Here is a 23,445-nt window from a genome sequence, read left to right on the forward strand (position 1 = left end):
TTCAAAATGTATGGGTTCATTTTGGGTTACTCACTTCTATTGTATCCGATCGAGATTCTCGATTTGTCAGGAAATTTTGGTCAAGTGTACGGGAGTTAATGGACACAAAGTTAAAGAAGAGCACGACATTTCATCCGCAAACAGATGGTCACACAAAAGTGGTCAATAGGACAGTGATACAATTGCTTCGAGGATATTGCAGCAAGCATCCCAAAATTTGGGACGAGCATTTGTGTTATGTGCAGCATGCTTACAACCATGCAAAACATTCTTCTACAACATGACAAACGTCGAGTTGAGCATAGTTTTCAAGTTGGTGATCAAGTCTAGTTGTACATCAACAAAGAAAGACTGGAAGGGGAAGGTAAAAAGTTGAAACCAATTAGATATGGTCCTTTCAAAATACTTGACAAAATTGGTGAAAATGCTTTCTGCCTAGATCTACCAGCTTATATGCAAATCTATTCCGTCGTAAATGTTGAAAACTTGCGGTTGTATGAACCTTCATTGATTGAAGATCCCGAAGAGCAAGGTCAGCTACCTTCCATTGAAGATCTTTTGCCCGAGTATCTCAATGAGCTACAAGAGGACACAGTTCTTGAGAGGAGGATAAGGACTTCGAGACAAGGAAATGTTGAGTATCTTCGAGTTGGACTTGTTAGCGCTTGAAATTTCACCTAGGCTGAGATAGACAAATCTCAAGGCTACATCAAACCATTACACCTCGTAGCTAGCCCTACGAGGAAGGAGAAGGCTCTCTCCGGTCAGACTCAAGGTATTTTCTCAATGGGGTGAGCAGACCAATTAGGATCAAAGATATTAGGCTAGTAAACTGATGAGGAGGGTTGATTTAAAGTTTTTTGGGGTTTTTGGTGGCAATTGGAGGGAGTGCAATTCAGGGTGTGGGGATTGAGCTCAGTTTTTGCAGGTGGGTCATTGGGGCAAGGAAGGAGTTTGTGCTGATGCCTTAAGCTGAGATGGATGATCAAGGAAGAAAGAGAGGGAACTAAAGAGGGCAAACAATGACTTTGAATCCTCTTTAGACAGTGGAAAACATAAATATTAAACAAAATTGAAAGTTGAGCATGGCATGCATGAATTCAAACTTTATCACTTCTTTTGTTTAATTAGCAGCAATAGAATAAGAGATGGAACACATAAACACACTTACAATGACAAGTAGGAAACACACCATCAACACAATAATCCACAAGAATCCACAATGATGTCTGCAAAACCCTGGCCTTCCTTTTCCTCAAATTGCAGAGATACAAGTAAAATATACAATAGAGCTTCTCCCTCAAGAGTCCAACCATGAAAATGAGCAAGAGAAGGCATAATATAGATCATCTAACTCCTTTCCCCACCTCTAGGGGTCGAGCTCAGCTTCCTAGGAGCAGTTTGAACTAATTCTAAACTGAGCACTAGATAATAGGCAGTCAAAACAACTTGCCTCTAAAACTTAGGTAACCCATCCATGCATTTAATATTCACTATTTACATCAAGGAAACTTCTAGAAGTGTTAAAGGAGAGTAAATGTATCCATGTGCCATGAAAATTACCCAACAATCCATCATTTACATACATCAAAAGTCAACCAAAGTAAAAACAGTGTTTTGCAGGCCGAAATAGTCAAAATGGTGAAATTTCCCTGAGTGGTCGCGCCCCTCCCTTGGAGTGGTCGTGCACATTGGCAGCTGTGTTTGAGGGCCTTCCTGGTGTCCAAATCAGGTGCAAGATAGCTTGTTGGAAAGGTCTATGAGTCTACTTTCCAACCCCACTGGAATTTCTGAATTTGGAGTTGATTTGACCCCTCAAAAGTCATTTCTCCCAAGGCAGCTTTCTGCAACTCAAAAAAGGGGCAGAAAGTCAAAATTTGCATGTATTTTGAGCTTTTGGAAGTCCAAATCTCCATAAAATTTGAATTCCATCCATAGGCAAGTGTATTTTTGCATGAAAATTCCAAAAATGTAGAGTTTTCCCCGTTCTGAGCTGTCCCCACGAGTGGTCGCGCGCCGGGTGAGACCACTCCAATGGCCAAAACCTGTAAAATTCTCAAAAATGCCAAAAATGCCTCAAAACTCTCAAAATTTCTTGAGTTTGCTGCCAGGAGGAGGTTAATGAGTATCATGGTGAGTAAGAGAGGCCTCAGCTAAGATACGGAGCGGGTTGGTCTTCTTCCTCCTCTTGCGGGCCTCGGACAACTTCCTTTGGAGTATCTTCATTTTTGCCTTGCAAACATGCATTCTCGCCCAATAATGAGTTTTCATGTTCCGTAGCAGCCTTTTGTCTTGGTTGGCTTTCTCCAACAGTTTCTCCAAGCGAGCATTTGCCTGAATGAGCAAAGACTCCCGGTCAGCAGGCAATGGGTCCCCGGGCCTCCTACGGTTCAAACCTCGATTACCGCGGATCCTCCATAGCTCATCAAGTTCTTTCTCCGCCTCTAATTGTCTGTTGCGCTGCTCCAGATAAGTGATGGTCCATTGAGCCATTTCGAGCTTCTGCTGCAACACGAGGTTCTCCTCCTCTCTCTGTCTGATAAGCTCATAAAAATCTGAAGAAGGAGAGTGAGCGTCAAGGTCAATGAAATCATGATGTGTATCGCCAACTCTCTCATCCTCAATCATGGGCTGCTTGCCCTCCCGTACTGCCTCTGCTGATGAAGAATGCGAGGCCCCTTCCACCTGGTGTGGAGATAACACTCGCTGATCTGAAGAAGATGACGAGACCCCTTCCACCTGCTGTGGAGAAAATACTCGTCGAGCTGCTGCAAATAAGGTCCTATGACCCCTTTGATATGTAAGCTGCGGTGGGGAAGCAACATGTCTCGGAACAATAATCTCGGGCTGGTGTGATGGACCTCCCGCCTCATGAATGGCCTCTGGCTCTGGTTGTGGCTGTGGTGGCACTGTAAAGAACTCATGAGAAATGAAGTCTGCCCATGGAATGCCCTGCTGACTCAACTGATGGGAAACAATGAGCTGGATGAGACCATGATGGCACAAACTCCTATGCTGCTGAGCTGGGGACTGCCTCTGAAACACGGACACCATCCTCTGAATGTCCTGGAAGAAGTAAACCGGGATGTTCATCATCCTCACTCAGGTAAAGTGCATCAACAGGCGAATGTGACAAGCAAAGACTCGTGAAAACCTTCCCTCACATGTGAAGTAATGCATGATAAGCCGCATGATCGGAGCATACTCCTCTCAGAGGAATCTGAAAGGAAAGTTCCCTGACAAGTGATGTACAAATGCTGGCCTTACATATGGCTCAAAATAAACAAAATCCAGCCATTTGCGCTTTGGCCACACCTCACCCACATTGGTTATCCCAGTAGCCTCTGAAATCATCTCAGGAGAAAACACAAAATTCACCCCTGCAAGAGTAACCTGCCCATCATGAAGGCGCAAAACAAATAGCCGGGCCAACTCCCTGTGGTGCTGAATCTGGGCAAGCCTCTCGCAAAACTGGAAACATGACATGTACAGGAAACAAGTTACTGCCAATGGGCAAGCCTGTAATTCTGCTAAAGATGTGGGCTCTTCTCTCCTATGATGACCACCTTTGCCACCCCTACGAGGCCTCTGCTGTGCCTCAACCTCCATAGAAGAAGACCGGTCATCACCTTGCTCATTAGTTTCAGTGGTTGACATGGTGTTATTGAGCAAGGTGGAGAAAATAGGCAAAGTTGACTGCTGCCCTGCCTGCAAAATGCTGAGAAGTATGTTGTTTTCAAGGGGAAAAACCATGAGGGAAATGTTAGGGGAGGGATTTTATCATAAGGAATGGGAAAATATATAAAAACAGGGAACTTTTAAGGAATAATTCACACAATGTCAAACATGTTATCCCATCTCTCATCATTGGGAAATCATTTGCAAAGACATATCTTTATTAGGGAAAACATGTAATAGGATCACCAAGGGAAAGGACAATACAATTTTCAACAGGGGGTAAAGGATAGCATGATTACAGGGGTATAGGGCAACAATGATAACTAGCATCAACAGCTTGCTTTTTAATTATGTCCTTTGACTGTACATTTTGAAGCATACTCTGTTTTTCCAAGGGACTGATATGCTTTTGATGCTAAGGGGCAATAAGGGATTAATTTGCATTTGTCATAAGGGGAGGAGGGCTTTACTTAACAAATTCAAAAGAGAAAGGAGATGTGTTGCATCTAGGGGAATAGAAGGAAAAAAGATACATAGGTTTGGGTCTGAAAACACAGCAATCTTCCTTTACAAACAGTATTTCAAGGCAACCTGTCCTTTAACAAATAGGTACAGTTGTATTTACTTTGTTTTTGTTATGAATAACAGCCTCCTTTTCACTGTTTTTATGAGGACTATACACAGCAATAAGTTTCTTTTGTCTTTGCAATAACTTGGCTACACATAGTAATCTTTTTCTCTGTTTTTTGTCTTTTTGTTTTATTATTGCAATTGCTCTTTCATTTTCACATCACTATTTGATCTTTGCTGTGGTTTTACATATTTTTATAATGATATTGCTGTGGGGAATGAATTAGGGTTTTGGGACAGATTTGTATAGAGGGTTTAGGGTTTAGGGATGCATATGAGAGGGATTAGGGTTTTAGGTGTAGGGAATGGGGAATTGAGATTCATTCTTTGGAAATGAGATGAGATTGAGACACATGATGACAAGTGTAAATCTAATAGGAGTAATGGAGGAAATAAAAGGAATTAAAAACCTTGAAATCAAACATAACCTTAGCAAAATTGCCTACAAGAACAAGCAATCACTTAACCTATTTCTCTTCATAATTTTGATGATAAAAATGCACAAACACAAGCTCATCATCCTTATTTTCAACTTTCAAAACATTTGAGAGGCCTACCTCGAGCAATTTACAAGTCACAAGGCAATTTGAGTGAGTTTGGGCCGGTTCTGCAAGTTACAGCTCGAGTGGTCGCGCGCAGGGTTGGAGTGGTCGCGCGCAGCTCGAGTGGTCGCGCCAGTGTAAAATTTTCCCTGCGGAGGAGGGCTCGAGTGGTCGCGCACCGCCCAGGTAGTCGCGCACCCTGCCCGAGTGGTCGCGCACCAGAGAAACTCTCCAATTTCACTGCAATTCGACCTCCTTCACTATTTTCGCCCTCTTGCTCCTCTTTGTTAGCTCATAGAGGCATAATGAAATGTTTAGAGGGAAATTTAGCTCTTGTAGGTTGAATTTGAAAAAATTAAATCACAAAACCCACTCTCTAATGTTCTATTTTGGCATTCACTTTTAACACTGCTTTTTGAGTTGCTTTGTCCTGAATTTAGCTTTTGAGGCGCTTTAACTTCATTCTTTTTGCAGGTTGACCATCTGATGGACTCTGGCGAGGAGACCAGGGTTATTGCCGGCATTTTGAAGACTTTTGAAATTTTCCTTATTTTTTACAAATATTACATGACCTTGGGTTTAAAAACGGGGTTTTTAAATCCAAGGTATAAATGATCCGTACCTGATGAAAAATATCAATGGAACATATGTACATACCTCCTTCTGGCTTGCTGGGCACTCATGGACCTTTGACTCATGACCTTGTAGTGATTTTTGACCAAAACCCTAGACCTAAGACTTGGGACCTCAAGACAAAAATAAAAACAAGTATGACCCAACCTCATTATGATATGACCTGATCCAGCAAAGCCAAGAACGGAACAAGGACCAGCTCCTCCATCAGTTTTATGGCATGCCTAACGGGATGCAAAACTGACACTGATGAGACACCTACCTATGCATAATGCAAAGAGCTTTTGATCACCGATGGAGGGCTCAAGACCGACACTAACAGGACTCAAAGGTACAAATCCAAGTAAAGCACGATGGATAGAGATTGGAAAAGTGAGGGAACTTTATCCTCACTTACTCGATAGCTAAAACCAACTTTTGGTGGACCAAAAGCTTCCAGTGGGGAGGAGTGATCCAAAATGGATTCAATCTTGCCTCCAGATCAAAGTCTTCAAATGCAGATGAAAATGGGATCAAGTCAAAGTGCTCGTCGATACGAATCCAACGGTGCAAACGGTGTGTAAATCCGAGTCGGATGAAGAAATTAGAGCCAATCAAAGATTTCGGTCAGCAGTGAATGCCTACATCAACAGGACATGTGGCAACCCGAGAATGAGTCACAGGTTCTGGATGATGTCAGCTGAGAAGGTGATGCGGCAATTTGTGATTAGTTCACACCACAGTCATTGGATCGTCCGATCAGAGGAGATCGACGCATATCGCGTCAGAACATGCAAGAAGGTTAATAGTTCAAATGGACGCGATGTGGTTATTCAAAAGAAGTTTAACTTCATTGAGTTCTGGCAAGAAGTGGTAAGTGGTATCTCGCATGCCTTAAAGGTGGTAGACGGTTTTTCAAAAATTCACGCAATTACACTCAGCAGTCGACATGTAGCACACCAAAACAACTTTTCTTGCGTGCTTTCGAAGTCTTAACTGTCAAGCTAGTGGGAGCGCGATATTGCGCGACAGCCATAGGATCGAGCAGGATGGATCGACAGTGGAGATCAGCCAAGCTAGTTGGTGAGCGGGTGACGCGACAGCCATTGGATCGAGCGGAGGACGCGATAGTCGTTGGATCGAGCAAGGGACGCGATAAGCGTTGGATCGTTTGGTATCGGGATCTCCGCCAGGAAAATGATGGACAGTCGGGGTCAACACCACGCCCGCCGGTCCTTTGGTTTATCCTTTGATTTTAATGTTATCGTATTATTCCACGTTCACCGCAGTTTTGCAACTATACATGGTATATCAATACCATATCACCGAAAGAGTGGACTAATGTGGTTTTGGGACCATTCCAGGGGGTCTGGAGGTCATAGTGGCCAAATACAGTCAAGTTTATACTCGTTTTGACTCGAAAACTCGAACTGAACACAGTGATGAGATCCATTTTCTTAATTAAGATTGTTTTTGAGCTCATACCTGTAACAGTAATTTGACGACAAAATATAGAGGTCAACACTGGAAGCGAAAGGACCAGGAGACGTAGCCAGGAAGCCTGGTGAACTTCTTTATTAAATTTCGTTGTGTTGAAGTGTTTGAATGTGTTTTCAAGTTGTTTATGTGTTTATGTTATTCGCAATCTTTTCGATCCGTTGCACTAAGTAACATAAGCAAATGCACACATAGTCTATAATACCTTTTTCATTAATCGATCAGAGGGTCACTTGGAGAACACACCAAGAGATCAAGATTTCGACTTTCTAGGGTTGGGTTTGCAAAGAAAGTTGAGAGAGTGGTCAGAGTTGCAGCTGAGGGGCAGTGAATATAGAAGCAGAGAGGTAGAGATAGCACCGGGAGGATCAGCGCAGCAGCCAGAGAGAGAGACGCAGAAGCAGCCAATGGTTCACGCAAAGCCAGCCAGTGCTCATGCAAAGCCAGCCAGGAGCTGCGCAGTGCCTCAGAGGGCCAACGTGGGTGACGCAAAGGGGCAGAGGGCTGATGCAGTGCCTCCAGAGGGCAGGAAAGGAAAGACCATTGGCTTCTCGGCCTAATCGTTTATATCATTATGTTGTTCATCAAATCCAGCATATTTTCCTTCCTCTTTTTTGATAAACCTCAGTAATTGTCCTCCACTTCCTTCACTGATTCTGACAATCAGTTTAACTTCTCCAAGCACGGTATCTTCATGCTTTTCTTTTTCCTCATCAACATGTCTGACCTGGCAACTTCCAGTCTTCTTCAGTTCTAAAACTGACTCTTCAACTTGAAACATGTCTATCTCATTTTCATCAAATCCTGTAATCATAAAACAATTATCAAAATTAAAAATATAAGACCTGGTTACCTTCTCCCTTTCTGGTAACATCTCTGTATGTTGCTCTTAGTTTTCCTTCAATTCCTTTGTCAACACATCAATATGTTGATTTAAACTCTCCTTCATATCATCTGTTTCAATGATAAGTAACTAAAAAAGAGTTCAACAGGCTCACGATGGCGGCCTTAACAGTCGAGCGATGGCGGCCTTTTAGTTCTTCAAGTTCCTCTCCTTATCAGTCGAGCCCCTCACCCATCGGAATGAGCGAGTGACTCCGTCCCTCTCCTTGATAGTCGAGTGTGCTTACGCACACTGTCGGTCCTCTCTTTTGGCGGCTCCCCTAAGTTGCAGGAAACGTGGCCCTAGGGGGCGTTTCGCCAGGGGAAACGAAACGAAACGCGTTTCCCCGTACCGTACGGCCTGGAAACGCGTTTCCGGCCGTACGGCCACGTTTCCCGAAACGGAAACGTGGCCGTACGGCCAGAAACGCGTTTCCAGGCCGTACGGGCCACGTTTCCCCAAAAAAAACATTTGTTTTTTAATTTTTTTTTTTCTAATGTAGATCTCTTACATTTGTTTGCCCTAGTGTTGATATGCAGTTCATGGTAATGTTAAATTCTTAAAATAAAAGTGATATTCTCCTTTATTTTTCATTTTCATCCTTTTACTTAAATTTTTAACATTACCATGAAATGACTCAGGATGTTTGAGAGTGGTTTCGCCGTCATTGGATTTCATATGGAGAAAGTAGAATTTTAGATCTTACTCAAAATCCAGCAGACTTATCTGTTTTTCAGGATTTCAGGATTGGGGGGATTTCAATGTTTCCATTGGATTTTAAAATGTACTAGGGTATGGAACTTGTATTTAATCGAGAGAACAAAGCCCTCTATGCAGGGGAGACTCCCAATAATCAAGAGAATGTAGGGTACTAGGGTATGAAACTTGTATTTAATCAAGAGCACTAAGGTCATTCGACTATGTAGGAGGAGACTCCCAATCAACCACGAGACAAAAAATTAGAAATTTCTCGTGGCTGATTTTGGATATTTCTATTTTCATTATGTGATTATTCATGAGTAAATGTGATGTAAATTTAGATACTTATAGTCTATGCATTGACAATTGACAATTTTATCATAATGTAATAAATTAGAATGTATCATATATGCTTTATGATTGCACATATTTCTTAAATTCCTAATATATATATATATATATATATATATATATATATATATATATTCGCGTTTCCCCGTTTCCAAAATTTGGGGAGGTCGCGTTTCGTATCGCTTCCCGTTTCGAAAACTCGTACCCGTTTCCCCGTTTCGTGCAACCTTGCGGCTCCCTAAAGAAAATAAGTAACTAAGGAGAGGCAAAATGTGCAATCTGGAGGTTTTGGATTACCACCAACCAAATGAACATAGTGGTTTTTCTATTCAAAATACTCCACATTACGGGTTTGAAACCCTACACCTACCTCGATACAACACTTAACGGGTTGAGATACCCTCCCATCTATCTATGCTAACTATCCCCCTTCAAAACCTCATTCTTTAGGTTAGCTAGGTTACCTTCTTTCCTTATATCATCCCTGCTCTGGTTCACAATAATGAACTCCTCCTTTTGTAATATCAATTTGCTGAACTTTCATTACCATTCTCTTTTCCTTATGATTGTCTTTCACGAAAATTTCATTGTTTTCCTTTTTCAACAATTTATCCTCAGTATACATCCTCTGCTTTTCCAACTTCCTTCTTTGAAAGTCTAATTTTCTATATAACTCAATAATTTCAATTTGGAAATTTCACACAATTTTCCATATCTTCCTTTGTTATTGACCAATCATCATATGTCCTTTCTCCCTTTGCTAAATCTTTTGCATAAACTTCTTCTTTCTTCAATTCTGTGATTGTCTTTTCTTTGTCTTCAGACAAATCTGCCTCCCCTTCTTCTTCAATACACTTTGCCTTGTTGTCTCTCTGTAACCCTTCTTCAAGAACTATCCTTGCCCCATCATCTGCATTAATATTCTCCTGCATTTGTTCTTCATCAATAACATTAATCAAATTCATTAGATTACCTCTCTGAGACAATATTCCTTCATTCTTCATCAGAATAAGATCCTGATCTTCCATCTCTATGATAGCTTTAAATGACTTTCTTCTCTAACTAAGTAACTCATCCATAGACTCATTTTGTTGTACCCAGTCAAATTCTTCCTCTTCTGAGAAATTTCCTTTGTCACCTTTTACTTCAAGATCTTCATCCATCCTGAAGACATCTTCACAAAGTTGCTTTTCTCCTGCAATACCTGAAATCATACACAAATTATCAATTTTAAAAACATAAGACCTTGTGGTCTCACTTGATGCTTCAGTCATCATATCTCCTTGTTGTTCTGAATTCTCACAATAATTCATAAGATCTTCCACAAATCTCCAGTCTTCATCTTTAACCAGAACTTCACCCTGTTCTGCTTTACACATGGACACATCCATTCTCAACTCAGTTTCTCTGAGTTCTTCCACCAACGACTTCGCTTGCCTCTGTTGCAGCCTTCTCTACAACTTAGACCACTTCACTGCCTTTTTCATCAAGACCCAACCTTGTCTTTGGTTTTCCTCTAGTAGCATCCTTAGTACATTGAGTTGTTCTTTTAACTCTGCAATCTCCTTGTCACGCTCCTCTTGACTCATTCTCTTGCCATTTACTTTGGCATCCTCCTCCTTCACTTTTCTTCTACTATGGTCTTTCTCGTAACCTCTGTTATCTCTGTTATGACTATCAATAGTCATCTTCTTCCCTATCTTCATGAGTTCCCCACTCACTTACTATGAGCTCAACTAAAGCCTCTGCAACAGCAAGTCCTCCCTGTTGCCACTTACCTCACCAAGCTCTCCTCTGTACTTGGTCTTTTGGCAAGCACATGGTTCTCTATTCTCTCGAACCTCTTTGAGCACTTCTCTCTGCTCCTTCTAGGCTTCAACTCATCTGCCCCTTTTAAGAACACAATTGTCCTCTTGTATTTCAATCACAATGAAATACTAAGTTCTGTCACCTCTTCTTTCACTCAGAAATTCTTACCAGCTTCTTCATCCCTTAGCAATTCTACCCACATCCTTTGTGGAATTGTCTTTATGATCTTTCCGTGGGCTGCAACAAAACCTCTGTAGTAAGAAGTCCCCCTTGCTACATGATAACCTACTAAGATTCTCTCTTCTGAGCTCAGCGTTTTGGCATCTCTCTGGAACCAATTGAGCACCCCTTGCTCTAAGTTGCTGCAATCTTCTCACCTTCTTATGTTGCTACCTTCAAGACCTCTGCATGATCTTGTTCTACCATTCACCTGCACTTTGAATGGATTGTTCTCTGTTTCCTTTGCATCTGCAAATTCTGCTACACTTTATCTCTGTGTGCCTACTATTTGTCAAATTTAAAATCTAATCTCCTCTTGCTTGCATACACACCTTCAACACATAAATCTGTTCTAAGTTTTCTCAAAGAATTCTTACACACGGAATTTCCTTGTTTGGCTTTGATACCAAATGATGCAACCTAAGCTGCATATACCCACAGTATGCATATAAAATTGCATGTCATATACATGTGTCCCAGGAATTCCAAAATTCCATACTTAGGAAACCTTCCACAAGTCAAGGTTTAAGGTTCCTTAAACAAACTCTATGCAGAAACATTCATTTAACTATCCCACAAGTTTCGACTTTGGGTTATTTCCACCTCCAGTGCTTATCAACCATACCCTGGTCTTTACACTTTGGTTAAAACTCAAACTTAACCCATAATACATTAATCCCGCTTATTTCTATTATAATTTCCATATAATAGGAATATTTCATAAGCCACACTTAAAACCTTACCTTTCTGCCATTCTTCAAACCTTTGCACATATATCGATGCTCTCCTTAGCACATTAAATCTCTGTCGTCGATCTCATTCCTCAATCCGATGGTTATTGCGTCACCCGATCGCCAACTAGCTTTGTCGATCTCCACCGTTGATCAATCCCGCTCAATCCAACGGCTATCGCGTTACCCGCTCGCCAACTAGCTTGGCCGATCTCCATCGTTGATCAATCCCGCTCGATCCAACGGCTATCGCACAATCTCGTGTGAAATCATGCACAACCGATATCAGATCGAGAGTGTGCGAGAAAAGTAGTTTTCTCGTGCTACGTGTCGGCCGCTAAGGGTAATCGTGTGAAATTTTAGAATACCACTTACAGCTTTTAGGGCACGCGAGATACTGCTTACCACCTACGAAGACCACTCCATCATTCTGCTAACACGTGGGTTTAATCTCCGCCATTCATCTTCTTGACTTTATTTTGCACGACTTAATCTTAGCCGTCTGTCGCACACAATCTCGTCCGTTGATCTGACTGATCCAACAGTTCCTGTGCACTGTTACACTCTTTTGTTTCTTACTATGTAACAACCCATTCGGCTTCCTGCCTGTGAATTTGTTCTCGCCTTACGATCTTCACTTGTTCTAATCTCGATCTCCGCTTTGTTACTTCATTTCTTCGCTCCTTTATGCTCCCTTCATAAATCCTTAGGTTTTAGGAAACCTTACAGTTATACCTTCGCTATAACATTGAAGGTTTTCTCCAATACTGTCTGTGTGTAAAACCGTAACACTCTTCTCTGCACTTCTTCTCTGATTTTGCACACCTACAACCTATGTTACACAAAATTACTCTAGTCCACACACAATTTATAATTCAATTACTCAATACACACCACACAAACTCAGAAATCGAGTTATCTGTATTAATAAACAAACATTTACACAGGGATTTCTTTCTCGGCCTAATCTTCTATATCAGTGGCCTTTCCTTTCCTACCCGTAGGCTTACAGTCAAACCTATCTAATCTCTGAACTCTAATTCTCACTCTAACTGACTGATTGACTGACTGACTGATTGACTATATGCCTTTTAGGCTTACATTTATACAAAAGGTTTTGTTAACCAATTCTGGTTCAGATCCTTAATCTGCTGAACTAAATCCTAAATATCCTCTAAGTCCACTTTTGACTCCACTAATCCCTAAGGATCCTCTTTAGTTCCACAAATCACGAAACCAATTCCTAATCTAAGACTTACAATTGATTTCCAAATCTCTCAATCCCCACTAATCACTCATCATCACTCATGTTCTCCTACATTCAAGAGCATTTACAAATATCCTCACAATATCTAATTAATTCCTATTCCAATCACTCAAAACATTAATAATTACATTAACTTGATACATAGGAATCCAACTTCCTTGAAAACACAAGGCTTCTAAGTTAACTAGAATATAATGAAATGGTTGAGCTGAATGCTCCTGCATCACTCACTATCCCTCATTCATCATTTCTCCCACCTGGGTCCACATTTCTGTTGATTTGAGGTAGCATTGGATGTGCTCTAGCCACGAAAATTGGTGGAGAGGCTAAAGCACATGAAATCTCCAATACCCAGAAATGGTTTGGGCAGAATCTAACCAGTTTGAGAGATATTAAAATAATTAATATTTTTAATGGAGTCCCTAAGACTAAAGTTAGGGAAAATAAAATATTAATGTGAATTAATACAAAATTGAGTTCGAATGGTCAAAAAGTCATGGATCAAGCCAGGTCTAATCTTAGCCGTTGATTAGGGACTTAATCTTGAAGCACATGAGATCTCCAATACCCAGAAATGGTTTGGGCAGAATCTAACCAATTTGAGAGATATTAAAATAATTAATATTTTTAATGGAGTCCCTAAGTCTAAAGTTAGGGAAAATAAAATATTAATGTGAATTAATACAAAACTGAGTTAGAATGGTCCAAAAGTCATGGATCAAGCCAGATCTAATCTTAGTCGTTAATTAGCGACTTAATCTCGGCCGTTGAAATGTCAATGAGAAAAGTATAAAAGGAGGCTTGAGGGTCACTTGGAGAACACACCGAGTTGATCAAGAATTTGATTTTCTAGGGCAGGGCTTGCTGAGGAAATCGAAGGAGTGATCAAAGTTGCAGCTGAGGGGCAGTGAATACAGTAGCAGAGAGGCAGAGATAGTGTCGGGAGCATCAACGCAGAAGCTGGGAGAGGGTTGACGCAGAGCCAGCTAGAGGCCACACAGAGGCAGCTAGAGGCCACGCAAAGGCAGCCAAGAGCTATGCAGACCCTGAGGAGGGCCAGTGTGGGAGACGCAGGGGCTCTAGAGGCTGACGCAGAGCCCCGAGAGGCTGACGCTCGGCCAAATAGGTTGACGTTGGGCCGACGCCGGGCTAGAGAGGCTGACGTAGACCCGAAAGGTTGACGCTAGGAGATTTCGTGGGGCAAATTAGGGCACATATCTATCTCTGGCTAAGAGGTACTACTATCGAGGGCATTCTCTGTTGGGTGAGCCATTTCTAGCACACAGATTGTATTCAGAAATTGCTTAATAATAAAACCCTCAAAAAGCTGCACTGGTTTTCCCGCATTGGGTTTTTTCAGGGACAAATGGTCCAAAAATAACAATGTCACTTGTGTGCTTGTTTTTTTCTTGAGTTGACGATCTATATATGTTGAGACTGTAATTGTATTTATTTTCAATATTTACATGGTAAATAACTTGTTAATTAACAGAACAAGTAGGAAGAAATAAATTAGAAAGTATAGGAAGGATTTCTAACAGTTAGACTTAGAAATTCCAACATGGTATCAGAGCGTGGTTGTAGATCACACGATAACTGAGGGCATCAGCCGAGCAGAGCAGCAATAGCGGAAACAGCTGTCCCGAGTGACAAAAGTTGTTTCTAGCGAAAAAGCAGGAAGGAAGGGGTGATGCAATGCCTGCGTCATCAATTCGAGCTGGGAAGAGGATCAACGCAGTGGCAGAGAGGAGCAGACCTGACCTATGCAGTGTCTGGTCATCTTTCTCAATCAGGAAGGATTGACACCCGTGGCCAGGAGGTGCGGATTTTGTTGTTGTCGGGATTGCACAGAGCCTAGAGGCTCTAACCTTCAGTTTGTGGGGGTATAGGAGGTTGTGGGTACGTTGCAAAGTGAAGCTTGTTGGAAATACTGAGGGGGGTGAATCAGTATTTCTTTTCAATTGTTACCTTTACCAGTTAGATCACTTATATTTAGAACACCAAATGAACAATAAGAATGAATGCTTTTATTAATTTCTTCAATAAATCAAGTACAATATATGTAGGGCTCCAACCCTAGGTGAAGACACCGATCTTCAATCCCCCAGGCTCCAACTTGTATTTTCCAAGCACTGACTTGGACTTCCAAGGCTCTAACCTTGTCAATTTTGAGGCACCAACCTCAAGGGCTCCAACCCTATATCTGGTTCAAGCTCCAACCTGGTTTCTTGAGGACTCTGATCCTTTAGGGCTCCAACCCTATCTTATCCAAGGCACCAACCTTGAGTTTAGGAGCACCAACTCCAAGGACACCAATCCTATATTTGCCCAGCACCAACCTTGTCAATTTTGAGGCACCAACCCCAAGGGCTCCAAACCTATAGCTTCACTTCGTCAAGGTATTTTTGGTTATACTTCATGGCTCCCAATGATTTCTTCAACAAACCCTATCAATCTTCAGCTACGCCTTCACTTAATCTCCACGTCACATCATCAATGACAACCTTTTCCTTCACATGAAGGTGTGACGCAGGAGCAGCCGACCTGGCCAGCAATGTGGAAAAATTGTCCACATGTTGTGGCCTGACAGGGTGAAATTTATTTCTGTGTGTTAATGTCCAGCTACTAAAGAGGTCGATTTCCTAAATAATTAGTTATTACTGTAAGTGGGTGTGTTACAACCAGTGTTGCACACATCGCGATAAAATCGGAAAATCGCGATTTTTTAAATTTGCCGATTCAAAGCGCGATTTTTATCGAAAAAATCGCCCATTTTTTTATAGCAATTTTTATCGAAAAAATCGCGATTTTTTGAAAAAATCGCGATTTTTTCGGTTAAAATCGCGGGGGGCGCGGGCAGCGGGGTTTTATATGGAAAAAACGATTTTTTTTTTATTCATTCAGCAGTCCGCCGCGGAGGAGAAGGAGAAGAAGGGAGGGAGAGGGTTGCCGTCGGTTGTGGGAGCGAATCGAAGCGATTTTAGGAGGAATCCAAGCCAAGATCGCCAATTTGTCCATAAACCAGGTATGTAGATTAATTTTTTTTTGTTTTGGTTCAATAAAAACTTTGTTTTTCATTGTTTTTAAAGAATTTTTGGAAAGTTTTCATTGATTTGGGATGGGTTATTTGTTATGACTATGAGAACCAATTTTTGATTTTTATTTTCTCATTTTCTTTAAACATTGTTTATTTTTTTTTATTTTTCATTGTTTTTTGGCATTTGGTTGGGTGACTTGGGTTTAGAAATTGGGATTTTGGAAATAATTAGCTTGTAATTTTGCAAATGCTAAATTGTAATTTGTATTTACTATTATCATTTATGTAATCCTAAATTCCTATTTCCTAATCCTTATTTTTCCATAGGTTTGCAAATTCAAAATTCAAAAACAAACATGCCAAGGAAATTGGATCCTTTCTGGGAATATGGTGACCCTAAAACTCCGAATGATAGACAAAACTTGTATTGCAAGTTGTGTGGAAAGGAAATATTCGGGGGGGTGTACAGGTTGAAGTTCCACCTTGCACAAATCCCTGGACGTGATGTGGGGCCCTGTCTAAAGACAAATGCTGAAATTATCCAAAAAGCCATGAGAGCATTGGGAGAATTAGAGCACACTAGAGACGCCAAAGAAGAACTCAAAAGGCAACTAAAAAGGTCAGTTGAAGGAAGTGGGCCAAGTGGCACAGGTTCTACTGCAGCGTCAGTCAATCCGTTTGCTGCATCATCATATTTTGTTCCTCGAACCACACCTGGTTCACAACCAACTATCGGTTCAATGATGAAAAGAACTGAAAAAGAAAAAGCTGACAAGTTGATGACAAAATTTCTCCTCTGGAGTGATATTCCTTTCAGCATTATAAGGAATAATCCATTTTTCCAACCTACTCTTGATGCTGTTGCCAGTGTTGGCCCGGGGTACAAACTCCCTTCTCTTCATGATTTCAGAGGCCGGCTTCTTCAAGATGAAAAGCGTGACTGCACCCAAAGATTGGAGGATTTTAGGGCATCATGGGCACAAACAGGATGCACTGTTATGTCAGATGGTTGGACTGACCAAAAGGGGAGAACCCTTATAAACTTCTTGGTTAGTTGTCCCTTGGGGACTATGTTTATCAAATCTGTTGATGCAACTCATCAAATCAAAGATGCAAAAAATTTATGTGATTTGCTGGATGTGTTTATTTTGGAGGTGGGTGCAGAAAATGTTGTCCAAGTCATAACGGACAACGCTGCAAATTATGTTGCTGCTGGTAGAATGCTTATGGACAGGCATCCTACTTTATTTTGGACACCTTGTGCTGCCCATTGTATTGATTTGATGTTAGAGGACATAGGGAAAATTCCCTTTGTCAAAGAGGCTGTTGACTCATCAAAAACCATCACAAAATTTATTTACAATCACACATCTGTGCTTAGCTTGATGAGAAAATGCACCAACAACAAAGAGTTGGTGCGCCCCGCCATTACACGGTTTGCGACGAGTTTCATATCTCTTCAATCCCTCTTGAATTCTATGTGGGATTTGAAGAGAATGTTTGTTTCAGAGGAGTGGCGTTCTTCGCCAATGAGCCGCAAACCAGAAGGAGAGGCCGTCTGCAGACTTGTTTCATACCAAGAAGACTTCTGGGCGGGAGTGCAGGAGGTGTGCGCTGTCACTGAACCTTTGGTAAAGGTTCTTCGGTTGGTAGATGGTGAGAAGCCCGCAATGGGCTATTTGTATGAAGCCATGGACAGGGCCAAAGAAGCCATTCGGTCCTACTATGATGACAAGGGAGATGATGGGTTCCAGAGACAACTCCTTCTATGGAAGGTCATTGATGAGCGATGGAACAACACACTCCATCGTCCCATTCATGCTGCTGGGCTTTTCCTGAACCCTGCATTTTCTTATGCATGTGGGTTTAATTTTGATGTTGAGGTCGTGGAAGGATTATTAACCTGTGTCCAGAAGATGGTGAGATCTTCAGAAGAACGTATGGAGATCTCTAGACAAATTGAGCAATATAAGTTGTCAGGTGGCTTATTTGGCTTTGATATGGCTGTCATTGATAGGACGGTTAAAATGCCAGGTATTTTTTAGTTTGTAGTATGTACTTTGTAACTTTGTTTCAAATTTCATTGTTTCTTCAAATTCCATTTTTTTCTTATGTTTATTTAAAATTTTATTTGTAATTTTGTTGTAGACGCATGGTGGAAGATGTATGGTGGCAGAGTACCCCTTTTGCAAAATCTTGCCATACGCATCCTCAGCCAAACATGCAGCTCCTCGGGATGTGAGCGCAATTGGAGTGTATTTGAAAAAATACACAACAAGAAGCGCAATAGGTTAACACTTAAACATTTAAAATATTGCAAATTTCCAAATAAATTTTTGAATTCATTAAAGTTTTAAACAATATTTTTTTTATAATATTAATTATTAATTATTAATTTATTATTTCATGAACTTTGTACAGGTTGGAGTCCCATAGACTTAATGACATGGTCTATGTCTACTACAATCTTCGATTGTGGGTGAAACAACTAGAGAAGACACCTGATACGGAAGCCATCTCATTGGATGGGATTGACACCACTGCTGAATGGAGGGTTGAGACCGAGAGGCCTCTCATGGATCCCACTGAGGATTGGTTAGTGCAGGATGAGGGGGAGGAGGAGGGGGAGGAGGAGGAGGAGGAGGAGCAGGAGCAGGAGCAGGAGGAGGAGGAGTTGGAGGAGCAGGAGGAGGAGGTGACACCGCCTACCCGGGCTACCCGGGCTACCACTACCACCAGTAGAGGACGTGGTCTCCGTCCACCTCAGCCTCCTATAGCTGCTACTACTAGTTCTTCAGCTTCTAGAGCACGTCAGACTCCACTGCCATTTCCACCACCACAGGCACCAGCTTCTACATCTAGAGGGAAAGAGAAAGTTGTGCCATTTTCTCGCAAGAGGGGCAAAGGAAATCAATAGGATTAGACTTTCATTTTATTGTATATGACATTATGACATGATGAGATACATTATCATATTTTTTGTTGATATTTTGAGGCTGAGTTGGACTTGGGACTCAGGACTTACTATTCAGGACATGATTCAATGTTATGTGTGATTTTAGCGCTAGAAATGATATTAAACATCTTATATATTAGTTTTTTTATCATATTTATGTGTCAATGTATTTATTTTATGTTGTAGATGGTTTAGATATTAAAAAAATTGAAAAAAATTGAAAAAAAATGAATATTTTTGTGCCAAACGATTTTTTCCCGCTTTTTTCCGATTTTTTCCCGATTTTAACGATTTTTTCCGCTTTTTTCCCGGCGCCGATTAAATCCCGATCGCGATGTGTGCAACACTGGTTACAACAGGTGTAAGTGAGCGTTGTTTGTTAGGAGTTTTACTTGCTAGAATTTTAAATTAAAAGATTGTGTATTTGTTTGTAGACAATGTAATAAAAAAAAACGAAGAGATTTGAGTTAGTTTAATGTGTGATCCTCTGTTAGCTCGGATCAGATTAGAACGCCGACAAATTACAAGCGTAAATCCCCGGAATCGCGGCATGCCCACCGGCGGCTGGACGGCAATCCGTTTCAGAACTGACAGTCCAGGTGTTTGGTTATGCGTTGTCATCTGGAAGTAACACACAACGTGGGAACTGAAGATAGCATTTGCTGTGGAGAGTGGAGATGGACCAGCCATGCTTGACGGCCTCGTTCTTCACATTCTTCTCGTTTTAGTTGCGTCGGGACTTATTTCAGAAGGGGAATCCAAATCAACATTTTTTCTCTCTCGTTTTTGGGTAGTATTAGAGCGTGATGTAACGCTGATGTAACGCATTGTATTGGGGGGGATACAATCGACGAATGGGCGTATTCATTGAAAAGAATTCTACAGGTCGAAAGGGCATGATGTAATTGTATGATGGGCTGGAATTGGCTCGTAGGCCGGTAGATAGTGAGCTTTTTTTTAATGATTATATATCGAAGTTTTTTTATGCCTGAAGCGGTGTTCAATCAGCGGTTTTTTCCCAAAGTCTTGATATGCCTGAAGCTGTGTTCAACCAGCGGTTTTAGTTATTTTTTATTTCAGACAGTCATGTAAAATAGGGACCTGCGTTTTCAAATAGTTAATGGGCAGAAGTGTTTTTTTTTTTCATTTGTTATTTGTAACAACACTAACGCAATTGGAAATGAAATGTTTGCTGTTTCGTTTGAAACCAACGGGTGTTATCTTTTATGTGTTGGAGTTGCCGTTGGGGATTTCTGCCAATAATGTGTGTCAGTGTTATTTTGGGTTTCAAATTTTATGTTGTCATGAATAAATATATGGCTGCGCCTATATGAAAAATGAAAGGAATCCAGTTGCTATGTTGAGTAGGAACAGAAGTTCTATTTTGGTAGTCCGGCGTTTTAAAAGTAAGGAAGATCGCTTTATCTGCATACTGAAACCTGTTGTTTGAAATTGAACGGATTGATCTCAGTCGCAGGTGCATCAAGGTGTCACCACTGCTCTTCATGTTACCCAAACAAAACTTCTTCAAGGTCACCTCATAATGGCTTCAATGCATCACGGTCTTCAATGATCTCCAAAATCTTCAATATGTTGCTTCACAAAGTTCTCCAACTCTGCCCTATTCTGTTCTCAAGAGAAGACTTCAACAAACTCTATTTGTTTAATCCCAATAAATCAACACTTCAACCACAACAACTATGACAACTTCGACCACAGCGGCTTCAACCACGGCAACTACGGCAGCTTCGACCACGGCAACTACAACCACGACAACTACGGCAGCTTCGACCACGAAAAATACGATAGCTTCAACCTTGACAACTACGATAGCTTCAACCAAGGCAACTACGGCAGCTTCGACCACGACAACTACGACAGTTTCGACCACGGCAACTACGACAACTTTGACCACAACTACGGCAGTTTCGACCACGGAAACTACGACAGCTTCGACCACAGAAAATACGGCATCTTCGACCAAGATTTTATGCCCAAACAGAATTATCCTTTTTTTCGTCCTAAACAACAGTCTCCTTGTTCTCCTCGGCCTCCTGTCTTCTCTTGTACTTCGTATCTTTGTATTCTTGCCTAAATTGCTGATCAAAATGAAGTGTTTAGACATCTTTTATAGAAATTTCATTTATAACTGAAGGGACGCGTCTATTTAAGTGAGGCTGACTTGTATGACTGAGTGTAGGTCAGCTCACTGCTAGGAATAATTTCCTTAACTTAAAAATTCAATATCTCACAAACTATTGGGAGTTTCGGGGCAAATAAAGGCTCGTTAGAAAGAGGAAAAAATCCTCTTTAAGATGGTCTAGGATCCATTTTCAAATGATGCCTCCAAGGTGTCCAAAATAATTTTTCTTTGTGACTGTCCTTAAATTTTATGCATAAAAAGTTTGGGACAGCATGAGGAATGTTTGGGACAACGTGGCTTCTTCATTGTTATCAATGTCATCATAGGATCATAGAGTCATTATGTAGGAGTGCAACATCCATGTAGCATGACGCATGAACAATGTCATGATATACTATTGTAGTCATAGTGCAGCATCAAGGGCTTCTAAATACTTGGCACTTGGCACTTCTTAAGACTTCTTCATTAGTGACTTGACATATTAATTGATGACATTTTTATGAAACAAGAGTTATGACATCATCATTTGGAACTAGGCATCTCAACAATATTTTCCATCTCGGCTAGTGCCATATTGACATCAATGACAACCTAAATTAACAATCTCCCCCTTTGTCATGGATGGCAATATTCTTTCCCTTTCAACATTCTCTCCCCCTTTGACATCAATGGCAAACAGGATGCCCAAGTACTCCACTTGTCAAGCTGCTTCTTTTCTTTACAAATAGTAGTTCTTCATAGATATGTTACTCCCCCTGTCATGGTGCTCTTCTTTCAGGCAATGTGGTCCACGATAGATGTGCTTAAATTCCTTCATGTGATGAACCAACTCCCCCTCGTGAAAGATTACCTGCTAATTATCAAGTGGAAGAGATCTTCAATAATAATCCATCGAATGAATAAGGATTATATTCTTCAAGGAATGTCCCTGAGAGATGATCTATCAAAGAATGATTGTCCATATAGCTCATCAAGGATTTCATAAGACTCATTCACAAATGGCTTCTGTAAGAATGCCTAATCATCATAAGCTCCCCCTAACTGTATGCATGGTCTTCCTTCTGGCAAAGTTTCTCCATAAAATGCTTAGATTGTCAAAGATCAGGTCAACAACATGTGTTGTTGGCTAGAGAGTTCAAGAGATTTTCGGATTGTATTTGCTTCCTTCTCCATACTTGTGTAAATTTCTTTTCTGGCATAGTTCTATCTTGAGTAGGTGCCCAAGTCAAGCATAGTTCTTTTCTCCATACTTGTGTAAATTTCTTTTCGGATTGTATTTGCTTCCTTCTCCATACTTGTGTAAATTTCTTTTCTGGCATAGTTCTATCTTGAGTAGGTGCCCAAGTCAAGTTACAATTACGTGCCATATGTCCAATGTTATGACACTTGAAGCACTCTATGTTGTTCATGAATAAGAATTCATGACTTCTTGCAAAATTGCTTCTCAGATATTGACGGGGAACATTATAATTATCTTTGTGATATGCCCTGCAATCTTTTTCCATGTGCCCAAAGTTTGTACAAGAATAGCAATAACCAAGAAATATACTTTGGTACCTGGGAGAAGAAGGTTTCCTTGATGTACTTCTGAAGTCTTTTTGCCTTGGGATCCTTTGATGATAACCATTTCTTCTTGCATCCTTGACACCATCTGCATTTCTTCTTGGAGGAAGGTTTCTTCCATAGTTGTCTTGACTCTTCTCCTTGCCTTTGTTGGAACTGGGAGCATCAAGACTTCTTCCAGCGTTCCTCACATCCTTGTTGTTTGAAGCATTAGGGTTTGCATCATTCTTGCTTGAGGATTCACCTACATAGCCAAGATCTGATTTATCAAGGGGTGACCTTTGATGATTTAAGATGTCATCTAGGGTTTGAGATCTTTTCAAGTTCTTATTCAGCAAGTCAACTTCCTTTTTAAGAAAGACAATTTCTTCTTTCAACTTTTCACAATCTTCATCTTTCATAACTAGTTGCTTCTTCATTTCTTCCATCATCTTGGTTACTTCACACGATTGGGCCTTAAGAGAAGTGATTTCTGATTTTAACTTGGTGATGTCATCATCCTTTTCTTCTAGTTGGCATATCATGGTGTTTCTCTCCTTTTATGCTTCATCAACTTGTCCCTCTATGAATGACAAATCTTCCATAACCTTCTCAGCTCCTTGTGCTCTTTTCCTTGCTTCTTCTAGTTGAGATCTAAGGGAGGAGACCTCTTCCTTATATTGACCAATCTCTGCTTCAAGTTTGTTCAAGATTTTGTGCCTTTGTTCAAGGTGGCTCGACAAGGTATCTTCTCGTTTCTTTTCCTTATCCAATTGATTTGTCATGGATATGACTTCTTCATGATGCTTTCTCTTGTTTTGATGAAATTCTTCCTTAATCTTGACGAGC

At 40.9% G+C, this 23,445-nt stretch overlaps 2 protein-coding genes across 2 annotated transcripts in view; one reads left to right on the top strand and one right to left on the bottom strand.

Moving 5' to 3' along the window:
* The window catches only part of LOC149244909 (Zincin-like metalloproteases family protein), a 515,093-nt gene that overhangs the window by 151,603 nt on the left and 340,045 nt on the right, over positions 1–23,445 (bottom strand). The gene's annotated exons all lie outside the window — the stretch shown is intronic.
* On the top strand, positions 16,034–18,851 carry LOC149244911 (uncharacterized). Its single transcript, XM_089455523.1, has 2 exons — positions 16,034–18,245; positions 18,377–18,851. Exon 1 carries the CDS (start codon positions 16,312–16,314, stop codon positions 17,998–18,000), a length of 1,689 nt encoding a protein of 562 aa, XP_089311649.1. The 5' UTR covers positions 16,034–16,311; the 3' UTR covers positions 18,001–18,245; positions 18,377–18,851.

Source organism: Pinus tabuliformis, chromosome 7, assembly GCF_031772625.1.
Source record: "Pinus tabuliformis cultivar Carrire ecotype Pingquan chromosome 7, CPIR1, whole genome shotgun sequence".
Lineage (NCBI taxonomy): Eukaryota > Viridiplantae > Streptophyta > Pinopsida > Pinales > Pinaceae > Pinus > Pinus tabuliformis.